Here is a 22,689-nt window from a genome sequence, read left to right as displayed (position 1 = left end):
CTTTTCAGAGAGAACTTTTAATGACTTTGATACACCCAGACAGGCTGGTTCCTATGTGAAAAGCAGTTTTATATTCCTGCTTATCCCCTCCTGTGTGGTAGGACTTCTGTCTGGCTGTTGGAAGGACTTGTTGGACTTTTCAGTGGCTTGGGACACCCATTTTTTATTGTTGGGGTCAGACTATTTCAATAGCACTTCCTTGCTCTTGTGGCCAAATAACACCTGCTCCACCCTTGAGATGTTTTCCCCTCTGATTTCTTTTAATCTCAGTCTGCTGCAGGAGCAGTGAGGTTGGCTGAAGCAGCGGTTCTTTGGGTTGGGGGGCATTGGCCTGTGGTGCCTTGGACACCCCTTCTATCTTAGGGGCCCAAACAGAGGATGTTTAAGTGGCTGTTACAGCGCGTTGCTCACAGGCGTGGCTGCTGCCAGGAGGGGAAGGGGGACCCATCTTCAACTGGGAGGAAAAAGGGGACGCTGTGCTGGATGCAGGGGAGCCGAGCCTTCCCTGGGAAGAAGAGGGGCCGCTCTGCCTGCAGCACCCTGCAGCTCGGGCTGTGGGAAACGTGGTGGCTTTGCCAGGGGGGTAGAAGCAAGAGGGTGCTGGCCATCGAGTTGTTGACGGCGGTCACTCAGAACACTGATTTTGCGTTTGGATTTTGTGACCTAACGTGGGCTGATTCACGCTGAGGCAGCGGGCGGGATGGGGGGCAGCGGCGCTTTGGGAGAGGCCGGGGTGCCTGGGCAGGTGGGAAGGGACAAATGCCGGAGGGCCGGGGCTGGGTGTGCCCTGGGTGGGGGAGGCGCCGGCGCGGGTCGTCGAGGTCACTCCATCGCCCTCGGGCTCATCCGCGCTTCCTCTGAAGCTCCGTTTGGGCGGCGCTGCCCCGGCCCCAGCGGGCGGCTGCGGGTTACGCGGCCGGGCGGGGGGCGCGGGCCGCCCCGGGGGCGCCGCCGCTCCCGGAGGGGCTGGCGGTGCCCCCGCTGCGGTTTTGTACTCGCCGCCGCGGGGGCTCCCCGTTCGGCGCTGTGCTCCCGCCTGCGCAGCCAAGCCCCGCCCCGCCGGTGCCGCTTCTGCCGCCGCCGGGCCCGGGGGTCGCGGCCTGCCCGGCCCGGCGCCCCTCGTCCTTAAGAGGGCGACGCTGCCGCGGCCCCTTTAAGCGGCGGCCGCCCCGCCCCGCGGCGCAGCGCACGGCCATGCTGCGGGCCCGGTGGCTGCTGCCCGGCGCCGCGCTGGCCCTGGGCGCGGGGCTGGGGGCGGCCCTGGGCGCCCGGCGGCGGCCCGAGAGCGACGCGGTGGCGGCGCTGCTGGGCCGCCTGCCCGTGGTGCCCGCCGTGGCGGCGGCCGGCCCGCCGGGGGCGGCGGGGGGCGAGCTGGCCAAGTACGGGCTGCCCGGGCTGGCGCAGCTGCGCGCGCGCGGCTCCTACCTGCTGTGCTACGACCCGCGCAGCCGCGGCGCGCTCTGGGTGATCGAGCGGCTCGAGCGCGAGCGGCTGCGCGGGCCCTCGGAGCGCGCCGCCTGCGTGTTCCGCGAGGACGACTCGGTGCACGAGTACCACCGCGCCACCAACGCCGACTACCGCGGCAGCGGCTTCGACCGCGGGCACCTGGCGGCCGCCGCCAACCACCGCTGGAGCCAGGAGGCCATGCAGGACACCTTCTACCTCAGCAACGTGGCCCCGCAGGTAGGGCCGCGCCGGGCCCGCCGGGGGGGGTGGGGGGTGAGGAGCCGGGCCCGCGGGGGGCGCGGGGAGGCGGAGCGGGGAGGGCCCCCAGTAACCGGCTGCTGCCCCGCGGCCGGGCCAGGACCCCCACCTGAACGCGCACGCCTGGAACAGCCTGGAGCGGTACAGCAGGAGCTTGGCCAGGAGCAACAAGGACGTCTACGTCTGCACGGGGCCGCTTTACCTGCCCAGGTAAACGCGGGGGCCGAGCGCGGGGGGAGGAGAGGGGCAGAGGGGGCACCCCCTGCACCCCTGGCCGGGGCGATGTGCAGGAAGGAGCTCCCACGGGGCAGGGTCACCCTGCCCCTGCCCCCCTTGAGCTGGAGCTGCAGCGTAACCGCCGCCCGCAGCGGTAGTTACCGGGTTAGACCGCAGGCCTCTGAGCACAGAGTTTCGAGGTTTTGTTTCGTGGGCTGTTTCTCCACTTCAGACTGTGACTCTGCTTGCAGAGACCCTCACGCAGTGCTAAAGCGCAGCCGTCTCGTGTGGGGTCTCTTCAGCAGCAGGAAACGCTTGGGAAGGCTGTTAGGGAGAGAGCAGGGGAGAAGGGATATGGGGGCGCAGAGCCGACACACAGCTCAGCCTTCCTGTGTCACGTAGCCCCCGTCTCAGCAGTGGGTTTGCACCCCTGCTGCAGAAGTGGGGCTGCTCCCTGCCGTCCTGTGGGGTGGGAGCTTGCTTCGGGGGCAGAGGGCTGAGGGGGTGGACGTGGCACCAGACTAGGAGGTAACACAGGCGTTGCTGTTGGTGCAGGATGGAGGCGGACGGGAAGATGTATGTCAAGTACCAGGTGATCGGGAAGAACCACGTAGCCGTCCCCACCCACTTCTTCAAGGTGCTCATCTTGGAAAAGGAGAGCGGGGAGATAGAGTTGCGCTCCTACGTGATGCCAAACAGCCCCGTGGATGAGAAGATCCCCCTGGAACGGTTCCTGGTTCCTATTGAGAGTATTGAGCGAGCCTCGGGGCTTCTCTTTGTCCCCAACATCCTGAAGAGAACAAGTAACTTGAAAGCTATCACAGCTGGAAACCAGCGTTGAACCCCAACTAAGCAAATCCAGGTATCCCCTAGGAAGGACCAAGAGCAGTTGCCTGCAGGGTAATAGTTCTTTGTGCAGTTTTAAAGGTGGGAAATAAGAATCAAACCAATGCTTCTCCTTACCCTTGCCCTCATCCTGCATAACAGTGGAACACGCCATGCAGCAGGTCTCAAGGGCAGGTCCTGCAGAAGGCTCCCAGGCACTTCACTTTAGCAGCCTGCTACAGAATCTGCTCTTGCTCTGCCACACAGACCATGCTCCTGTAATTGTTCCCTTTGGGTTGTGTGTGGCTCATTAAAACAAAGGGAAGTTAATTTAATTTCTGCTAAGCGGGGAAGGATGGCTGCAGGGGGGGAGGACAGGAGAGGTTCCCGCCTTTCTGTGGCCAAAGGCTTCTGTGATTGTTTTCTTTCAGCAGATGGTTTTAGCAGTAAAGCTTTTGATCATCACCAGTATTGGGTGTTTCTTATCTGCTCTTACCAAAGCTCTGAATATCCCGGCAGGAAGAGGGGAGGACAGAGCCAACTTTTCCCGCTGCTTTCCTGTTTGAGCTCAGTGTAGGCAGAGCTTAAGGCATCACAGATAGAGCTGAACTGTAACAAGCTATGCTGATGTGCTTTAGTGCTGAGGCCCAACAGAGGCTCCAGCCTTTCCTACTGTTGGTGAGGATGAAGACTTGGAGTTGAAGGGGGCTGGGAGAAGTCAGGCCAAGACAGGAACAGCTTCTTGGCACAAGGATTAAGCTTTGACGTCCTTCAAATCTGAGGGCCACACGGCTCTAGAGGCACTGAGCATGCAGGATCTTTGCACGCTGAGCACCCACCCAAACATGGACTTCAAGGCAGCTGAGGTTCTGTACTGCTTTATTCCCCACCCCAGACACCTGAACTGCTGTGACCCAGGGCTGGTGCCAGCCCTTGTCTCAGCTGCTGAGGGGCAGCAACCAGCCCTTGGCCAGGCCGTGCAGGCTGGAGGGCGCAGACCTGCTGCTCCCAAGGGCAGCCCGGCGCTGGGTCGAGCAGCGCTGCCAGCTTCAGTCACGCTGCGTCTTGGCCCCACCAGGATCTTGGAAGTGATTTGCCCAGCACCTCACGTTTGAACAGCTGCTTCCCCATGGCAGACCTCAGCAAGGTCAGTTGTTTTCCTTCCCTCAGCTGGCGCTGGGTGTCCTCACGGCCTCATCTATGTGGGGTCTCAGCGCAGACAGAGAGATCAGCAATGCTTCCTGGAACAGACCCAGTCGGCAGTCAGAACTGCCAGGCAGGCCAGCTGCTCTCTGCCAAGGCATCGCCATGGGGAACAACATGGGGGCCACAACTGTTGCTGCCAGAGGTGGAACTGCAGCAGTGCTCTGCGCACGCGGGCATCACACCCCGTTAGCCACCCGCCCTACCTCTGTCCGGATGGTTCTGCTGCCTTGGTTGGGACAAGTGTTCAGGTAGAAGTCAAATAAGACGCTTGGGTCTGTGACCTCCAGGTTTGGGTCCACGTCAACCCCAGCTTCCAAGCCCTCAAGACCTCCAAACACGACGAGGGCATGCCTAGGGGAGAGCACAGGGACAGGCTGAGAGGGGACGTGGCCCCTATGCCCGCCCCGAGGCAGATGCCGCAAGCTGTACAGAGGAGCACTGCTTGTGTGCCTTGAGCCTTCAAGCGTGTGAAGAACTGGCCTCGCAGGAACAGTTCTCTTTAAGTTGATCTGCAAGAAGCAGGCTTGTTTCTTTTGAGTATCTGGGTCTGTGTTCAAGCTCCTCTGTGCCGCTGAAGCAGCGAGTTGTGTCCCTTGCTGACTATCCATTCCAGCGGCCTCTCTAACAAAGGCACTTTGCCAACGCGACAGTCCCTGCTCCCAACTCCAGAGAGACAGGAAAGGAATCAGCCTTGTCCTGGGGTACTCCCCCAGCTTCTGATGCAGAGGAACGTGCCTTGGCATAAAAGGAAGCAGCAGAGCACAGGAGGGGGCCTGCAGGCGCTTCTGTCTAGGAGCATTCCTGCCTGGGAGGACAGCAGTGCCGCAGTGCAGCTCTGTGGCTGCACTAGGCCTCTGGTGGCTCCACACAGGGCCAAGCCAGTGGGACACAAACCTGAAGGATGGGAGAGTGGCCTGATCTACAGAGCTGCCCCGCTCTGAGGTCCCAATAGAGAGGTCATAGCCTTCCTTGAATGGGCACTCTGAAAAGACAGCACCTGCAAAACAAACACGATGTGTGGTTACTTATGTGGTGCTCTCACCCACGCAGCGTGGTTCCTGGACAGGCTGACGCCCCACAAGTGAGGTAGCAGCCAAAGGAATTGCTTTTTGGTGCCACTAGTGCATCAGGAAACAAAAGAAATATTTGTCTTTCCTATGCACTTTCCCTGCTGCAGGAGTCTCCAGCACACTTCACCGCAGCACCTTCTCCTCAAAGCTCAAACAGGTGCCAGGAATCATTCCTTGACTAACAGCTTACAATTTTCCTAGGAAGTCCAATCAACCAAAAGACAAGAAAAGGATTTTGCAGGGCTTTTGAGCTCAAATGTGACTGCCGGCTTTGACGTGAATGAGTGGGAGGTAGTTATCATGGAAATGGAGATGTACTGGCTGGAGATGGAGAGCACGAACTCCTGTCTTTTGCTACAACGTGGACGTTTGGAGCAATGACGAGTGGAGGTACAGGGCAGAGTACTGGTGGCACTTGGGGTGATTAATACCCCTAGCTTTAGCCCTTGCATTTCATTGCTGCAAAGCTGCTAGCTGCGTGTGTAAGCTGCCTTTAAAATGAGAGATTTCTAAGAAAGAGACATAATGTGTGCTGCAGGTGTGCAGCCAGTAGGCCTGAAGCTGGTGTGGAAGCCCAGGCAGAGCCAGGGCAGACAGCAGAGAATCCCTGTGAATACTCACTCAAGCAGGAGGCAAGGCGGACGCTGTAACCCCAGTACAAGCCTGAGACTGTCCGAGGGTGGTGTGTGGACACCACGGTGCCTTTCCGCACTCTGGCTTCTGAAAGGGAAGCAAAGGGATTAACAGCCCTGTGACCTCCTAGTGAGCTGGATGTGACCAGCCACGCATGGCAGTTTCTCCTGGGGCAGGGCACCGACTTGGTGTACAACCCAGAACCTCCCTTTTGAGCACATTCCAGTAAGCGTGCAAGTAGGACAGGGCTGTTTATCAGCTCTTTGACCAGTAAGAGCTCTTTCTAGTTAACTAGGGAGGTATGGTAAGGGTGATACTAAAATGGTGTGTGGAGTGAAAGACACCCTGCGGCTTTGCACTATCTTCAAACATCAGTAATCTGAAGGCTGTCATGTGAAAGGACCAGCCCCTGCAGGACTGAAGGTTACAGATGTGAGCAGGGCAGTGGGTTACCTGGCTTCTGGGGTTCTGCCAGGCGCACAGTGACTCGCAGTCCAGGCTTCAGCTGTCTGTCGATCTGCACCTCCTGCAGTGACAGTCACCATCAGCATCAGACATTCTAGTACTGGGGAAGGTGGGGATGGACGGGGAGGATGGAAGACATTCTAGTACTGAGGAAATGGGTGTCTGTTCTGGCCTGGAGCTGGAATGAGGAGCTCTGTGACCAGGGCCTGTGTGGCTCAAAGCAGGCTCAGGGCGGCTCGTCGGCAGCCTGAGACTTATTTTGCTGCTTAAAGGTTCAACTCCAGTAGCAAAGCAATGATGTGCTGGAACGGGCAGGCCCACCAGGACTTGGGAAGCCACAAACATTGACGAGCCAGGAGGGACAAGATAGCAACAGCATTTAAACCTCATGCCAGCCCACCACTTCATGCCAGCAGTACCCATCTTGCCTGCTTCAAATCTGCCAGAGACAGAGGAAGTTGTTTTGGGATCTGTGGGTAACAGACGTACCTTCCGCATCCCACAGTTAACAAAAGAGCCTCTGTCTGGCTTAGTTGGCCGGTCCAAGACCACCCCTTCTCGGTACTCTGAATCCTCATCCACACGCATGTGATGGGGGCTGTCCAGGGGGTTGAGCAGCCCTAGAACAGCACAGAGGAACGCAACCAGTAAGGAGAGGACGTAATAGGTGGGAACGCAGGTTTAAGTACAGCTGCTCTGCTGCCCCCTCCCTCTCTGGCCCAGTGTAGCCAGCACAGCACCTCACCACCACTCTGACTGAAGCGGGGGCAAGTTACACTGTGCATCTGTGCAAAACAAGCCAGAGCTCAGGCAGGGGCAGCCAACGTGCTGTTGGCAACAGAGACAACTGAATCGTTACCTGCAAACTGCAGATCCTCATGTTTTGGAAAAAAGGATTTCCTCAAGTACCTGTTACCAGAGAAGGTTGAAATGTGAAAAGAGAATCCAAGCCTCAGTTCTAGGCCTGTTCTGACTCAAAGGAGCGGAGTACAGAGAAAAGCACGCTTAGCTGCCTCATGTCCCTGATCTGCCCCTAACGTATCATGCAGGTTGTATCCTGCATTCACTGCTCTTCTTTTAGTTAAACTCCTGAACCAGACAGGTGAAACCATGATATTCGTGTTCCCGCATAATTATGTGGCACAAACAGAATTTGCCTCCTGCCTCTGTGCCCTCTAGCATGACGTGCCCACAGTAGTCAGTTCTGATGCAGACGTGATGTAGTCTGACAGTGGTAGACTTACTGAGGACACTCCAAGTACTGCAGGATCCGAGCCAGCTGCACGCAAGCCTTGCCTCTCCTCCCAATTCCATCAAAGTCCCCCTCCACGCTCCTGAAAGAGAAAGCAAACAGCTTGCGAAGTTGGCATGAGGCTGGTCAGGCCTCCAGAAGACCAAGCAGATGCTCCTTAGTTTGAAAACAGCAGCACAACCCTCCCCTCCACCCCTTGTAAAAGGGCTGTTCCAGAGGTGGAGACTGTTAACAAAGCATGTTTGGAATGCTCTCTGCCAGCCGAGTACCTTTTCCAGCTTTTTGATTTCTATGTATTGACACAACCTGGCAGTTGGATGCTACAGGACCGCATGGCTTGGCCAGTTAATGCCGATGCAGGTCCAAGTAAAAAGCTGAAGGACAGGAATTCCTGTTCTGTAAGGATATAGCCCTGCCCTGCCCCCTCCACAGCAAGATTTAAGAGTACAGAACTTGACCTCCTGCTGCTTTGTCATCCCTATGCTGGGATAAAGGATCCTAGTCCCGTGGGCAGTTAAGGTGACCCCTTTGCCCAGCAGCACAGGGCTCCCTGTAGTCCTGGCATTTGAGAGAGGCTCAAACATTTGCTTGAGCTCCACATGGTTCTTTCCTGGTCTCAGCTTAATAAAAGCCTGAAGAAACCGAAAGCAGAGAGGCAATGCTTTCTGAGCATGATGGCTCCTCCTTACTTTACATCTTCTCCGTGCTCATCAAACACGACGATCTCATCCACGCAGAAAATGGCACAGGCCCGGGCGATCTGGCCAGCAAGGTAGGTGCGCAGCTCCAGCGACTGGGCGTTGTTCAGGATGGAGCCTGGCAGGGCTACGCTCAGCGTGTGGTGCCGCCCTGGGGAGCGGCACCGTCAGAGGGACCCGCGGCCCAACAGCCGCGCCCCCCGCACCTCCCCGCCGGGCGCCCCCCCACTCGCAACCTGAAACCGACCCGGCCGCACCGGGACGCCCCAGGGCCGCGATCGCCCCCGCCGGGGCCGCCCATCGCGCGTCACCTCGGTCTGCGCTGGGCTCCTGCTCCCCCGCCTGCTTCTCCGCCAGCTCCCGCTCCCGCACCCGCTGCTTCTCCAGCTTCTTCAGCAGCTTCACCTCCCGCCACTTCTTCTTCTCCGCCTTCCCTGCGAGGGACAACAGCACCTCGCCTCAAGCAGCGCGCCGCGGGGGCGCCGGGGCCCGCAGCGCTCGGGGCGGCCCTTCCCGCCGGCCTTACTCTCCTGCTTCCAGCGCCGCCAGTCCACCTTCCTCTCCACAGCCTGCGGGACACAGCGGCGGTTACGGCCGGGTCCGGGCCCGGCCCCAGGCCCCAGGCCCGGCCCCAACTCACCTGCAGACCCTGCGGCCGCCCCACGCCGCCGTCCGCCATCTTGCGCCGCGCACCCCCCTCAGCGCTGATTGGCCGGAGCGCGGCGGGGCCGCCCACGGCGGGGCGGGGCCGCCGTCACGTGAGGCAGTGGGCGGGCGGGGCAGCGTTTCGGTTGCCCGCGCGTACTGGGAAGCCAGGCAGCGCTCGCCTCGCTCTGCGGGAGGGTGGGCGGCCGGGGGAGTCCCGCGGCGCAGCTCAGCGTGGCCGGGGGGAGCAGGACCCCCGCCTGCGGGTGTCTGCACCGCACCGCGTGCGTGTCGGAGGATGGGCAGGTGCACCCTGCCCCTGCGGGTGTTGCGTTAATCTTGATGTTGGTTTGTCAGTTTCGGTGACCACAGCTCGCCCCGCCTCTGGCCCAGATGCGTGCACGAGGGCCTTCAGCGGCGCCCTCACCCACCCGGCGGGGCGCATCCCCCCATCTCCCGCCGGCCCTAGGGGTGGCCGGTGCCACCGGCTGCAGCCCCACTCAAACCCCTGCGGGGCGGCTACCGGCCGTGGGACAAGCAGCCGCCGCCATGGGATCCCGCTGCAAATGCTGCAGGGGTGCTGGCGGCTCTCTGGGAGAGCTGCATCAGCCCCATAATCATTACAGAGGCATCTACTCTTCAGTAATTGCAGTAATTCCACTTTAATAATTTAACTGCCACAAACAGTTATTGCATGGTCTGTTGCACATAACTCCTGCATGATTGATGACGATGCTTTATGTTCTTATCCAGCAGCAGGAGCAGCCCGAGGCCACTGTGCCCGCCCTGCCTGGCCACAGTGTGTGCTCATCAAAAGTCTGGAGGTTTTGCTTTGCAGCCTGGACGATGCTGCCAAGCCCTGACAAAGCGCCAGGAATAGTTTGGGGGTGCACAGGGAAGGTCTGGCAATAGCCGGGGTATTTATTAAAGCCTCATTCCTGGGGGAAACCAGTTACCAATTCTGTGGTCACCTTTCCCAGAGATGCACAGAAAAAAATAATGGGAAAATTGTTAATTATGGGAAACAGTATTTCACTGGGTTTATAATTTTCAGGATCAGAGGAATCAGCCTACTGATGGGTGGTAACACTGCACAGTCCCACGGGAACGCAGGTGCTGGTGGAAATGCTGTCCTGCATGCTGGGGCACATGAGTGAGGAGATGGAACAAGACAAGGCACACCAACCCCTCCAGCATGCCCTCAAAGGTAGGTCCTGAAGCACCTTTTCAGAATTTGGTGGTGGAAAAGACCCCAGGAGCCATCCTTACCTCGTGTCTTGCTGTACGCATCCCAGAACTGATGAGCAAAGTCTTCAAACGTTAGAAGAAACATTGAATACTGTCAGTGCACACAAAGACTCACTTTTTCTTGCAAGGAACAGCACAATCATTTCACAGTGACAATGTCCCACAGACCCTGCGCCTGGCAAACCTCTTACCCTTTTGTCTGACAGAAAATGTGGTTGAAAGCACAAAAATAAGAATGTATCAAAGTTTGTAGCCAAGCAAAGGAAGTGGAGGAAGTGCAGCTGGGGCAGGTGAGGACCATGAAGAGCCTGGTTCTCTCTCCAGTGCTCAGGGACTGGTTTTTTCCTGTTTCCATTTTTGCAATATGTCATTTGCTGCCTTCAGTGTAGCTTCCTCCTAAACGAACACCGCAGGTTCAGTCAGTGGCTTTCAGCCAAATCCCCCTTCCCCTCACTGCAGTCATCCATATAAAAATCCTGTTCTTGTTCTGGAACACTGCAACTGCCCCAGGTTCAATATGAGGCAGGTTCTGCCACCGCCAGGGTGGCCATAGCTGCTGGGCAGTTAAACGTACACCCAGAAGACTCCTGCCTTGGCCAAGGATGTAAGATGCTGATGGGAGAAAGCTTAGGATGGCGCTGGCGCACCTGCCCCCGGCTCGGCTTGTGTGTCTGCAGGAGGGCACTGGACCAGCTGTGGTGCCCTGCTTAGGCTCTAACACCCAAGGTGCTCTGACTTCTTGGCATTTAGCTTGTTACACCAGCCCTGATTAGCACACCCAGCCTCACCTTCCTTCGTGCTGCCGTGTGTCTCACCTTTGCGAAGCAGAACCGGATGAAATGGTTGTAGTTGTTCTTGTGGGCCTCAGAGTAGAAAGCAGAAAGCGGGATGGCAGCAAGTCCCTGGGAAGGGGAAACATGCGGAGCTGCAGTTACCCATCCCGGGCTGGCGTGCAGCCCGCTGTGCCCAGAAGGGGTGATGCTGACCGCCCCAGGCAGCCCTGGGCCATGAGCTGCCAGACCCAGCAGCGGTGTGGTGCTGCTGGCTCCCATGAGCACAGTCAGCGTTGAGGGCACAAACCCACCACGGCAATCACGGTGGAAAGGGCCAGACGCATTTACCTTGTTCTTGACCATCCACTTTGCAAATCTGGAGTCATAGGGCTCATCGGAGTCAGGGACATCGGGGACGCTGGATCCTGCAGAAGCAAAGCAGCACAGAGGTTGGGGCTGCTGCCGGGTGCCCCAGCTGAGCCCCCAACGCACAGCCGCTGGGGAACACGCTCTTGTCCGTCGCACTTTGGTGGTGGTTTTTGCAGGTTCCTGTCCCTGCTAGTGGTACCACTCCAAGCTGGCCTGCCACACTCAGCCCTGCCTGCGCAAAACTGCAGCTGACTCACTGAATTTGGAGATGTCTGCCACCAAGAAGTAGGTGCCCTCAGGGATGATGGGTTTCATCCCCACAGCATCCAGGCTCTGGACCAGCCAGTCTCTCTTCTTCTGCAGCTCCTCGGGCAGTTGGACAAAGTAGCTGTCTGGTTTCCCGTAGAGCATGAGCTCCCTCTGGAAACCCTGAGCCACAGCCTCCTGCAAGAAGAGAGGAGCCAGTGCCTGGTGGGAAGATGGTCAAGGCTTGCTTGGGAACTGGAGTCTTTGCTCCGATGCAATTCACTGATGATTAGGGAGCTCTCTGCCTCCAGCCCCTCTGACTGGCCCCTTAGGCTTGTCAGTGCAAAATAAGGAATATAGCCCAGGCAGGCTGGCCTCTCCCCTTCCTCTCAGACATGGGGCAACTGCAGGGAGAAGGGAAGAGGCCTCTCCGGGGCACCTGTCTCATCTGTCTGGCCTTTCAGGTCAGCCACGGGCAGGAGGACCCTCTGTCACCCCTGCTTTGGGGGTTTGGGAATTGCAGGGCTACTTGCAGGGAGATACCTTACCTGGGCAAGTGTGGCACAGTGGTACACTGAGTTTTGGTGCACAGTGCGGAGGTGCTGCAGCAGCCTGTTGGGTCCCATGGTCCAGCCCACCTGCAGCAAGGAGAGGAGGGGGAAGGTGGTGAGTCTCTGGGTACCTGCTCGGGCTCCCCTTTACTTGCCTGTGCTGCCTTCATTGTATTCTCCAGACAGGGCTATCATAAAGCAGATTTGGTACTTTCAGACCCTGAGGCTCAAAGCTGAGTGCGCAGCAGCAGTGTTCCCAGTGCTGTGCTGTGGTGACGGGACCCACATCCTGGAGCAAAGGGACAGGTATGGGGACACAACGAGGTGCCGCATGGGGGAATTCACCTTCCATCCAGTCGCACTGAAGGTCTTCCCAGCACTCCCAATGACCACCGTGCGGTCCCACATCCCTTGCAAGGTGGCTGGCCATGGAACAAGAGAGAAACACCAATGGCAGAGCTCAGCATGCTTGCCTCCGGGCTGTGTTAATGACGGTGGGAGCTCTTTGACCACTATAACCTGTGGTGACCTCTTGTGTGCACAGCACATCTTTCACCTGGATGAGCCTCAAAGCATGTTCCAGCAGGAAGCTGGACTTCTGAAGAGCATCTCTTTATAACTAACTGTTTCCATATGCATGCACCCAGCCCCAGGGGTTCCCAGAGGTGCCAAGCACCATCACCCTGCAAGACGGTGTTATTGCAACAGGAAGAACATGCCTCTGAAATCATGTTGACATGGATGTTCCAAAACTAGAGACACTCAGAAAACTGTGAGTTTACAAAGTATGGGGAAAAATTCAGTTTCACTGAAGCCAAAGGGCTCTTTGCTCCGGATCTCATGCTGTGAAGCTCTTTTGTTCCCTCTAACTGGCTCTGGAAGTCAAGGCTCTGGTTTAAGACCTGGCTTGGAGGCTGAGACTGAAGTGCAGCAAAATACCTCTAAGGGGCATACAAGCCCAGTAGCATCATGTGGGCAGGCAGCCCGTGTAATTTCCAGGGGACCCCAGTTAAATCACCAGTTCCTTCCCCGAAGCTGCTGTACCCAGAGAAGATATCCAGGCTCAGCCAAGCCATTCTCCATACCGATGCGGATGTGTTCCTTCCCATCGTAGACCAGCCACTCGTACACTTCATCGCTGAAGCACAGGACGTCATGCTTCACACACAGCTCTGCAATGAGCTCCAGCTCCCCTCGGCTGAACACCTGCAGGGAGCAGAGCAGAGATGCGGCAGGAGCGCCTCTGAGCCCCTCCTGTCCCAGCCCTTCCATGAAAGCTGTGCACCCTGCCTGCACCACCTCCCAAGCCAGGGTGGGCAGGAGCTGGCTGAGTGGTCTGACAGGGCAAAGCCACTGCTGGCACAGAAGATCAGGCTTAAAAACACCAGAAGAGCGAGGGCAGCACGTGATGCTCCCACAACACCCATTCCCTTATGTGCGAGGAAGGTTGAGTGACTGCTACACTGCAAATGTGGCCAGGTGAGCTGTAGCACCCCAGCAGCTTTTGGGGCCAGTCACAGCAAGGCCAGAGGCATTACCTTGCCCAGAGGGTTGTTGGGTGAGTTCAGGACGATGGCTTTTGTCCGTTCACTGAATTTGGAAGCCAGTTCAGCTGGGTCCAGCTGCCAGTCTGCACTAGACATCAATTTTCCATCTTTTGGAGCTTTCTAGAGAGAACAAAGGAGAATCTTGGCTTGCTTTGCTACCTCTGCACTCACCTCTTCGCTTGCTTTGCTATGACTCTTCCCTCCTTGACAGCTTTGCTCCAACCCACTCACCGGTCTCAGCGGCACAAACACAGTTGTCCCACCAGCCATTTTCACCATTGGCTCGTAGCAGTCGAAGAAGGGCTCAATGATTATCACCTAGAAGAAAAGGGACATGTCATGCCCTCCTAACCCTGCTCAGACCTCTCAGACCCAGAGAGCAGTGAGAGGGACGGGAAATTTTAATCCCTGAATTACTCTAATGGAGAATCTGCGTTGCCTGTTGGCAGTGCCAGGGAAGAACACCACTGCTCAGGGTAAAACGGTTATTTTGCTTTATGCAGAAATGAGACAGTGTGCTGCAGCAAATAATTTTTTCCCTTTAGAAGCTCAGATACTGGAGAATGGGGATAAACCGCTTCTGCTTTGGAAAAGGACAATGAAAACCATCCTACAGCTGCTGGCAGACCCACAGCCAGGAATGGCTCCCTTGGGGGAAAGCTGCCAGTGCAACAAGCCCAAATCTTGGGTTACCTCATCGCCTTCACCAATGAAAGCCTGGAAGCAGCAGAAAAGGGCCTGGTATGCCCCCACAGTCACCATCACATTGGTCATAGGATCCAGCTCTCGTCCAAGCAGCTTCCCAAAAAACTGGGCTAGGATCTTCACCAGAGGTGGGTGGCCCTGTGGGGTAAGAGAAGGGGTCAGAACTGGGTTGCAGAAGCCTTCTAAGACATGGGTAAGACCCTGGAAGGGACCTGGGCAGCCAAGTGCCTTGTGAGGGAGCGTGCGGGGCATCTTCCAGCCTGGCTGCTCCAAACGCCCTGGTAAAGCAGGGCGTTATAGCCCTGGGTGCAGGGGGCCAGGCTGAGGGTGGATGTGTGTTTTGCCTCATGAGATTTGCCCTGTTTCTTGCTGCCTGATAAGCCCTGAAGTGGCCAAGGCTAACAGAGAGCGAGCAGGTATTGCGGGTGAGGGAGTCTGTCCACGCACGAAGGCACGGGTGTACTGGTGCAGCATGTGGTTCTCCTCGCTGAGGGCTCTCAGGAATGCCTCCTTCAGAAAGCCGGGGGGAGGGAAGTCAGGGAAGCCCTGTCCCAGGTTCACTGTGGAGTAGGTGGCAGCCAGCTTTACAAACTCCACCCTGGAGAGAAGAAAGTTAGAGAAAGAAGCATTTACAGAGGGTTTGAGCAGCGTGCTGGCGCCAGCTCTGCTTGCCAGCATCCCTTTGAAGTCACCAAGGTTGGTGTCCCTCCTGCAAAGCCATCCCACTGCTCACAGGCGGACAGGACCGAGCACAGGTCACTTCAGACCTGTTTCAATTAAACCAAGGATGAGGTACTATTGCATTGGGGGGTGGTTTTAATTGTTTAATTGTTCTCGAAGGAAACAGCCACTATGTTGTCTGGGTGTGCGGTCGTAGCTGAAGCTGCACACCACTTCTGATCAGACCAGACCGAGCAGGAGAGGACTCAGAGGTTTTCAAGCTCATGCCAGTTCTGCAAAATTTAGCAACTAGGCATGTTGAAGGACACTGCAGAGGGAAAGGTAGGCTGAACTCATCGGTAGTTTGTGCCTTGAAACCAGACAGAGCAGGGCACTGGGGGAAAGCCCATTTAAATCTCTTCAAGCACGCAGCTTTTCCAATGCTAACCTGTGCCTGGCAGGCTGGGAATCGCATTTGCAGCATCCCTTTGCCTGCCTCTCTGCTTGCAGTGTCCTAGAGTGACTTGAAGCAGATGCCAGGCTGCAGCTAGCGTGCTGAACCACCTGGCTCAGATTTGGGTGCTGCTGGGATCATTCAGGTGGATGGTTGGATGGGGTGCAACACACTACAAGGCAGTCCTGCCTGCCTTCCTGCAGGATGGTGCAGAGCACCTGATACAGCACGAAGTGGGAGCAGCAGGTACATAACTGAGCCAGGGTAAAATCTCCAGGGACAAACTTGCCCTTTTGTGCGCTGCCTGAACAAATGCAAAGCAGCCAAGGGAGACTGCTGCTCTGTGCTGTGAGGGTGCAGTGGTTTCTGTCTGGCGTTAGGCTGCTTAAAACCACATCTACCATCAGGGTAAACCAGATATTCTCTTAACTCACCAGATATTCTTATCTATTCCCTCCAGCCTCCGAGCTTGCACTGGCCTTGACATTTCTGCCTGCAAAAAGAGAAAAAGAGAGTCTGAAGCTTTTACCAACGGCAATGGGGCTGCGTGCGAAGGGGATGTGGCCTCCCCAGGTGTGCTTTTCTGAATAGAAGGTGTGCCCTTTAGTATTGCTTCATGGGTTGCTGACCGATGTTAGAGCAGTAACGCTGTTGCAGTGGTTTCTGGAAAAAGCTTCATGCACTTTTTGTGAAAGATCAGACAAGAGCTGGCAGAGAAGGATGTTTCATTTACAAGTCTCAACAAGAACTGAGAAAACAGATAAACAAAAGAAGTGTGTGTACACTCACTGGGGAGCTGGCAGTGCCTTACACCTCATTTTCAGCTGCAATAAATCATCAGGTCAAATGACCACAGCCAACCTGTAACAGCCAGGCCAACGACCCCAGACCTCAGGCTTTTGCCTGCCATAGCCTCTCTTGTCCTCCATTGGAAGGACCTCCTTGTTCTCTATAGGCCACAAAATATCCCCTTTTCCTAGAATAACAAACTTTTTTACTCCACACTGCTCTATGGAATAGCAGAAGTATTTACTCCTTTGTCCTGCTGGAGCGCTTGGTGAAGGGAGTTGCTCTGGATCCTAAACAATATGCTGTCTTTTGCGCCTAAAGTTCATGGCACAAACAGGCAGCAACAGGGTACAGGCAAGAGGGGAGCACAACACAGGTCAGTCTGATGTACAGAGGCACCAAGGTACTGTCTGCCTGACTGGTATCTGGTTTCCATGTGCGTCATGGCTGGGGGGGGTGGGAAGAAGGACAACAGGAGACACTGAGAGCAAAGTCCTCCTTCTGGTCGGATAAGCACAGTGGGAGAAAGTCAGATGTGCCTAAGGGAGCCCCACTCCTCTCCCCCAGCCCCCTGCTTTGCTCTTTCTGTACAAGCTCACAGATATTATGGTCAGCAAGACCCAGTGCCTGAGCTGATTTTGGTTGGAGTAGAAGGATTTGTGGCTTGGAAAGTAAAAGCTGGAGGTGAAATATTAACAGTTCTCTTGCAGTGAGGCTGCTGCTGGCCACAGTTCAGAGAACGAACAGCATCGGCAAGTGTCATGGGGGTCAGTGGGAAAAAGATGATTTAAGCCTAGAAATTCCCAGTTCTGAGGAAAGGCTTTGTCTGCTCCAGCCTTTTCAGGCAGGAAAATGACAACTACTTTCTTCTTTTGATGTCCCACCCATGCCATCCCCAGCCTGAGTGATGCTGCCGTGGGCAGCTACCCATCAGGCTGGGGAGCAACATGGTCTTGGGGCCATGCAGCCCCCAAATCTGTCAGTCTATTCTGCTCCCCAAACCAAATGATGAGTTTCTCCAGTTGCAACCTGCCTGGCAGCCAGACAGGATGGTTGATTGCAAATGTAGAAGACTAAGTGGCCACAACCTTTCACCGCTGATTCCCTGCCACATGTGATTTCCTCACTCTGCATGTTTGTATCTGCAAAAGGGATGCTGATATTTCCCAAGTACTTTGCAACCCAAGAAGCTTTAGTAGAAGAGACCATCAGATGGGGCAACCCCACCATGAGCTTTGTTCTGTATTAAAGATATTCTCTCACTTACGTTTCCTTTAAATAGGCTACCTGGAAATAAGCAGGTACAGAGGAGATTGCACCAGTGTGACTTTTCCTGGTGTGTCCTAACCACCTTCCCTGCCAAGGCTAGTTCCTGGGCAGTGAGTTCCCTGGGCTCCACAGGGCTGCAGCCTCAGCCAGGGACCAGGCTGCTGGCCAGAAACAGTCACATTGGGCATTCAATACCTCACTGGAGTATGAGCTATATCCAGCGCTGCTCTTTCTCTTCAGCAAGAAGTGACGCAGAGACGGTCCTGCTCTCCTGAGCATGCCACGGCTCCTGCTGTCTCACTGGTACGGGCACAGGCCTGCATTTCCCTCAGACACAAGCAGAAGAGTAAGACAAGCACTCCATGGCTGCAGGAGTAAAGCAAATGCTCTGTGTACCCAGGACCGAGGCAGGTCCAGACCCAAAGCTGTGATCATTCTGCCACAGAAAGGAAAAAGGGGAACAAGGTGCATGTTGTCGCTGCAACGTCAAAGAGTGCCAGGGCTGTACTTCGTACCCATGACACGCACAGACTCGGGATCCCATGGGCAACCATGGCTTCCGCCTCCTCTCTCCTGAATTCCAGGTTCTCCCCACTTTCCTCTGCGCTGGGGGGAGCGGTACAGACACCACTGAGAGGGCATCCTCTGGGAATTCTGTATTCAATATCAGCTTCCCATCCAGTTTCATTTATCCCAGGTATCTCTTGCCTCTGCCCTTCTTGGCTGCTGGGGCTGTGCCTCAGCCAGGCTGTTTGAATACCCTGCCTCTTGGGGCTGGCAAGTGAAACAAGGGGCCTTAGGGATGTGCCACACAAACCCATCTCTTTTTTCATGTTCTTAAGGTTACCAAAAAAATCAAAGCAAGAGTACTGCTGTTTTTGAGACTCTCTGACCTCTCAGCTGCTGCAGCTCTGGGCTGTTTAGTCACAAGTCTTACTCTGATTGACAAGATGACAGCTTCCATCTTCAAAGTGATTTTGGTGTTTACCTTTCCTTCAAGGCCCCAGACAACTTAATTTCTGTGCCTGCTGCTGCCTGTTCCTTCACCTCAGACCCCCTCAACTATTCTACAACATTGCTTAAACATGCAGCATTTAAGCTAAAGTAAGTTATTTTTTCGTTAGGTACTTGAGGTAAAAGTGGTGTGTCTGGAGGACGCACGTGCCTTTATTTTGACCAGCCATGGATTAATTTACCCAGCTGCCAAAAAGTAAATTAAAACAGGTTTGAAGCTGACCAGCCCACAGGAAAGTTCTCAGTACTGCTAGGTGCACTTTCCACCTTGACATGCAGGATGTACGTCCCCACGGTTTCCATCTTGTGTTATTTCTAACAAAAGTCCAAAGTGGCTGCCAGCTGAAACCAGTGGGGTTTTACATCTCTTTGCCCAGGTGGGACAAAACAGCACAATTCATGGAAAAATGGGAAGCCACAGCATAATATTAGTCAGGACTGTGAAATATCCACCTTGCCCCTGTGTGCAGGACAGCTGCATGTTGGGGCCAATACTGAGATGTGGGGGGACACTGCTTTGGGATGCAAAGCAAATGAGTACTGGAATGAGGGGACTAACTCTGCAGGTGACAAAATGGAAGTGTGGTAGTTAAAGAGGGCTTCAACAGATTACAGAGAACTAGGAGCAGGTGTAAGAGCTGTGCACGAGGCTGCTGCAAAGAACTAGAGGCAGCACCAGGGTCAGGGCGCTGCTGCTAGTGGGAGCAGCCGAGCAGGGCTGGGGCAGAGGGCTCTGCCTCACCGCCACAGCCCTGGCGAATGTTTTGGAGCAGGGACAGCCACCAGAGCCGGAAAGCCTGGGAAGGGCTCAGGGAGCCTCTCACCTGGTGGGGCATTTCAGGCTATGCTGTACATACGCTCCCTGGACAGGAGCCGGGGCACCTCTTGCCCTGGCAGGGTGCACAGGACGGAGCACACTAAGGATTTTGGAGGTGACAGCTGAAAGGTCATGGTGGGGACCGGTCACTCACCACCTCCTGCCCTGCAGCCTGCGGGCACCAGCCGTCTCCTCTGTCCCGCTGCTCACCAAGCACCTCCGCAGCGCTGGCCAGCCTGGGTGCTCACAGGTGCACCCGAAAGACTTTTGGGGACAAGGGTCCCCCTGAACCCCTCACACCACGGGGTGCAAGGCCACAGCACAGCGGGAGCACGAGCGAATGCAGCAGCAACAGCCAGAAAGCGCACACACGCAGGCACAAGGCAGCTCCCAGATGGGATAGTGGGGGTAAAACTGACTTACATCAAGCTGCGCTACGCTGGTTTATGCTGGAAAGTCTGGCACAACTGCCCAGGCTGCCTTTGCACACATGCTGCCCTCCCCCTGCCTCTGAAAGGCTCCATCTGCAGCTGGGACTTCCTGGGAGGAGTCGGAGGCTGCAGGAAGGTGGGACTCGAGCTGCAACACTCCGAGGGGGAAAATCGTACCGGGGGAAAAAGAGATCTTGGGCTGCTCTCTAAATCACCAGGGTGAGGGAGGAGAGGGCTTCTGGGACACAGGTCCCTTCCAGAGGCTCAGAGTCAGAGCTGCTAGAGGGTTTTAGCTGCCTGGGAAAATAGCCCAGCATATTGTTCAGATGGAGGATCATACCACCGTAATTATAGTGGGATAATTTTTGTGGTATGGCTATAATTACTTTGGCATGACAATGGCAGGGAATTTCCCTTTGAGTGAAGTGTTCAGTCATTTTGAAAAATTATTTCTTAATTTATTAGAGTCAGAGACTAAAATATTTTACCCTGCAGGCTTAATACTATTGGAGAATGGATCACAGGTACAGAAGGTGGAGGCATGAGGGTAACGACCTACTGTCACAATACAACCTAAAGCAGGATCTTGCAGTGTTGTCTGACCCCTGGGCTGTGGATGGGCTGGGAGACAGACAGCAGCCTCAGAGGGGGATTTCAGCACAGGGATGCAGACGCTGAACTCTCCGTCAGTTGTTTGAGAGGTGACAATTGCTGCAGTGAGGCGTAGAGCGCAAATCATCCTCTCTTGGCTTCCCTTTTCCTTTTGTGACAAGGCTTTACAAGCACTGATGAATCAGGTTGTGTGGGTCTCCTGAGTGAGTATTTACTGTCTCCCTTTCACAGCTGGAAAAAGTGAGCCACAAGGAAAGGAAGCGGCTGACATCCGCTGTGCCAAAGGTTCCTGGATCCTAACCCCATGTCTGGCCACTGCGCTCACAGCACCCCTGCCATGACTAAGCAGGAGGGAATGTCTGCGCAGGCAGATGCGAACTCTGTTTTCTAAACCGCTGTTTAACCCAAACACTGAAATAAACAGATGGAAGGAAAACTTGTGTTTGCTCCTGTAACAATGCATCTGGTACATCCTGAGCCATCTAACAGCTCAACGCCATTTTATCCTCTCCGTCCTGCCGTCCTCACTATGCTTTCTTTGCCCCCTCCTTCACCAGCCTTGCACCTTCGCTGGTGGTTGTTTACCCCTGAGCTGAGCTCACTTGACTAACTAAACTGGCAAAAAGCCAACTGACAGAAAAGCGGACAATTTTCTGTAAGGTCCGTGAGTTGAACTGGCTCAGGGCAGGGTGCGCTTGAGTGCTAAAGGCACTGCAAGGAAACAAGAGATCCAGGTAGGGAGCAGAGCAGAGAGGAATGGGGACGAGAGGAGATGGACCGGAGCACAAGATCCCACCTTCTCTGGCAGGATTTGGCCTTTATATTGGTTGGTTCAACAGTAACATGTTACTTTACCTTCATGTCCTCTTGAAATTCAGCTGAAATTGCTGGATAATATCTATGCGGCCAGCAAGGAAAAGGACACATCTAACCTTCTTGGAGTTTGTATTGTAAAACTCAAGGAAAATTAGGACCCTTTCTTTCTGCAGGTCATTTGAATTTAGCAGGTGCATCTGGACACAAACATTTCTTCTTAATGATTTTCTTTTTTTTTTTAAATCTAGCTATTGCACTGGTTTTGTGAGTGGCTACAACAGGCAGGTTGTTGCCTGATCCTGGTGGGTGGGATCATAGCTCCTCTGGTAGCAGTCCTGTGCCTGTGGCTACAGGAGGATGCTAAGACCTACGATGTTCCTAGAAAGCCACAGATATGCTTATTTTACTGTAACAGTGATCACTGGTGTATACAATTTTAAACTGGCTGCACTTAACCACTCAGAACTATCTCTTGTACACTAATGAAATTATAATGCATGACTTTGAACCATCTTTTATGAATTAAAAAAAAAAAAGATGCTGCCCAGTATCTTCCAGTGAGTGAGCCAAACAACAATAACCACTAGTGAATCAGCCTGCTTTTTTCAGGTACCACAAAATTACTGTTGGATGTATCATCATAACACAGCAGTGTTACTATTCCTGCCGTGAGGAAACACATGCTTGATTTTGCTGTGGGCTTAGTTCAGTGAGCTGTTGTTAAAGAAAGGGAATGGGGTTTTCAAAATATTCCACTTTAGAAATGTCACATAGGTTGGTTCTTAAGGAAGAAAGTGGTAAAAGCTGCAGCTTAAATGATTTTCATTCTTTTATTGTTAATTAGCCTTACTGTTGATAGTAGTTGTATCCACTATTTTTTATTTGAGGCATCCAGTGAAACATTCCCCAGATCTTCTCCACTGACCCGGACCACGTGCCCCTGGTCCCTAAGTGTGAGTGATGCCTGTGGCCTTGGTCATTGCTCAGTGGTTTGAAGGACAGGAACCAGGCACCCACCAGAGCTCTGCGTGGGCATGGGCGTGTGAGGCCTGGCTCTGTACTGACCTCCTGCACGGGCACAGCCAGAGCCAGGCAGGTGAAGTGGATTGTAACCCTTTTGGAAAGGGTTTAACATCACCTGGGAGGAGGCAGGGCCCTAACGAGGAAAGACGCAGCCTCCTTTTTGTCTGCAGCCTGGGGTGCCGCACACCAGTTCTGCGCGTCTTTAACCATGCCAAGGGGCTTAAACAGAAACAGTGCGGTGTCAGGGCATGGCAGATGCAATTTTCTACCCTTCTGTGACACCAGCCCGAATCAGGGCCTGAAGCCGCCCATGGCAGGCCTGCCTTTCCTCAAGTTCCTCCCCGGGGGACAGCGGCTGCCACCCCTCAATGCCACAGGACAGCATGGCTACACATGGTACTATATTACATGAAATAATAACAGAAGGCTTGATCACGATTAGGTCATAAACCTTAATAAAGAGTGTTTGGGGGGTTCTTTGACAAAAATAATCAGTTCTGGGCGCCAAAGTTACTTACAGCAAGCGCTGGCGCTCAGCTCCTGAAATGCGGCATCCCCTTTAAGACGCTCACCATTTTGCGCGCTGCCCCGCACCAAGATGGCGCCCCCGCCCTCATTTTCCGCTTCCCAATTCTACCTCGCCCACTCGCC

At 55.0% G+C, this 22,689-nt stretch overlaps 3 protein-coding genes and 1 long non-coding RNA gene across 8 annotated transcripts; 2 read left to right on the top strand and 2 right to left on the bottom strand.

Annotated features, from left to right (window-relative positions):
- The first annotated feature begins 1,022 nt into the window (after positions 1 to 1,022).
- On the top strand, positions 1,023 to 3,210 carry ENDOG (endonuclease G). Its single transcript, XM_055789671.1, has 3 exons — positions 1,023 to 1,683; positions 1,805 to 1,914; positions 2,476 to 3,210. The coding sequence occupies exons 1-3, from the start codon at positions 1,195 to 1,197 to the stop codon at positions 2,759 to 2,761; spliced, it is 885 nt and encodes a 294-aa protein (XP_055645646.1). The 5' UTR covers positions 1,023 to 1,194; the 3' UTR covers positions 2,762 to 3,210.
- A 397-nt stretch (positions 3,211 to 3,607) lies between these two features.
- Positions 3,608 to 8,789, bottom strand: SPOUT1 (SPOUT domain containing methyltransferase 1). Its single transcript, XM_055820442.1, has 12 exons — positions 8,710 to 8,789; positions 8,596 to 8,638; positions 8,381 to 8,503; positions 8,061 to 8,220; positions 7,364 to 7,453; positions 6,979 to 7,028; positions 6,609 to 6,739; positions 6,108 to 6,180; positions 5,643 to 5,741; positions 4,846 to 4,948; positions 4,155 to 4,302; positions 3,608 to 3,986 (listed from the first exon to the last, which is right to left on the bottom strand). The coding sequence occupies exons 1-12, from the start codon at positions 8,746 to 8,748 to the stop codon at positions 3,912 to 3,914; spliced, it is 1,134 nt and encodes a 377-aa protein (XP_055676417.1). The 5' UTR covers positions 8,749 to 8,789; the 3' UTR covers positions 3,608 to 3,911.
- A 571-nt stretch (positions 8,790 to 9,360) lies between these two features.
- KYAT1 (kynurenine aminotransferase 1) lies at positions 9,361 to 22,686 on the bottom strand. Of its 5 annotated transcripts, none has more exons than XM_005234008.4 (14): positions 22,557 to 22,686; positions 17,521 to 17,642; positions 15,702 to 15,760; positions 14,601 to 14,751; positions 14,142 to 14,291; positions 13,680 to 13,766; positions 13,440 to 13,568; positions 12,987 to 13,107; positions 12,247 to 12,323; positions 11,899 to 11,988; positions 11,362 to 11,548; positions 11,084 to 11,160; positions 10,778 to 10,864; positions 9,361 to 10,358 (listed from the first exon to the last, which is right to left on the bottom strand). In XM_005234008.4, exons 2-14 carry the CDS (start codon positions 17,602 to 17,604, stop codon positions 10,290 to 10,292), a joined length of 1,368 nt encoding a protein of 455 aa, XP_005234065.1. In that variant the 5' UTR covers positions 17,605 to 17,642; positions 22,557 to 22,686; the 3' UTR covers positions 9,361 to 10,289. The 5 variants fall into 5 exon arrangements, with proteins under 5 accessions (XP_005234065.1, XP_027637636.1, XP_027637637.1 ...); XM_027781835.2 differs by lacking the exon at positions 22,557 to 22,686 and adding an exon at positions 19,580 to 19,710; XM_027781836.2 differs by lacking the exon at positions 22,557 to 22,686 and adding an exon at positions 19,311 to 19,541.
- On the top strand, positions 17,661 to 20,635 carry LOC114011211 (uncharacterized). Its single transcript, XR_003553060.2, has 2 exons — positions 17,661 to 18,429; positions 20,431 to 20,635. It is a non-coding gene; the product is annotated as an uncharacterized LOC114011211 (long non-coding RNA).
- Positions 22,687 to 22,689: the final 3 nt, after the last annotated feature.

This window comes from Falco peregrinus, chromosome 1 (genome assembly GCF_023634155.1).
Source record: "Falco peregrinus isolate bFalPer1 chromosome 1, bFalPer1.pri, whole genome shotgun sequence".
NCBI lineage: Eukaryota > Metazoa > Chordata > Aves > Falconiformes > Falconidae > Falco > Falco peregrinus.
Note: the sequence above shows the minus strand (reverse complement) of the source record. Positions and strands in the feature narration are given on the sequence as shown.

Bases quoted from the DNA above. Each gene is read 5' to 3' on its own strand.
- KYAT1 (XM_005234008.4), bottom strand. From the start codon at position 17,604: ATGCTCAGGAGAGCAGGACCGTCTCTGCGTCACTTCTTGCTGAAGAGA. The intron at 14,752-15,701 runs GTGAGTTAAGAG...TCTTCTCTCCAG, and splicing joins GGAATAGATAAGAATATCTG to GGTGGAGTTTGTAAAGCTGG. The intron at 13,569-13,679 runs GTGAGTGGGTTG...TGTTCTCTCTAG, and splicing joins TGTTTGTGCCGCTGAGACCG to AAAGCTCCAAAAGATGGAAA.
- SPOUT1 (XM_055820442.1), bottom strand. From the start codon at position 8,748: ATGGCGGACGGCGGCGTGGGGCGGCCGCAGGGTCTGCAG. The intron at 8,221-8,380 runs GTGACGCGCGAT...GCCGCTCCCCAG, and splicing joins GGAGCCCAGCGCAGACCGAG to GGCGGCACCACACGCTGAGC. The intron at 7,029-7,363 runs GTAAGTCTACCA...CTCTGGTAACAG, and splicing joins CAGTACTTGGAGTGTCCTCA to GTACTTGAGGAAATCCTTTT.
- ENDOG (XM_055789671.1), top strand. From the start codon at position 1,195: ATGCTGCGGGCCCGGTGGCTGCTGCCCGGCGCCGCGCTGGCCCTGGGC. The intron at 1,684-1,804 runs GTAGGGCCGCGC...CGGCCGGGCCAG, and splicing joins TCAGCAACGTGGCCCCGCAG to GACCCCCACCTGAACGCGCA. The intron at 1,915-2,475 runs GTAAACGCGGGG...CTGTTGGTGCAG, and splicing joins GGGCCGCTTTACCTGCCCAG to GATGGAGGCGGACGGGAAGA.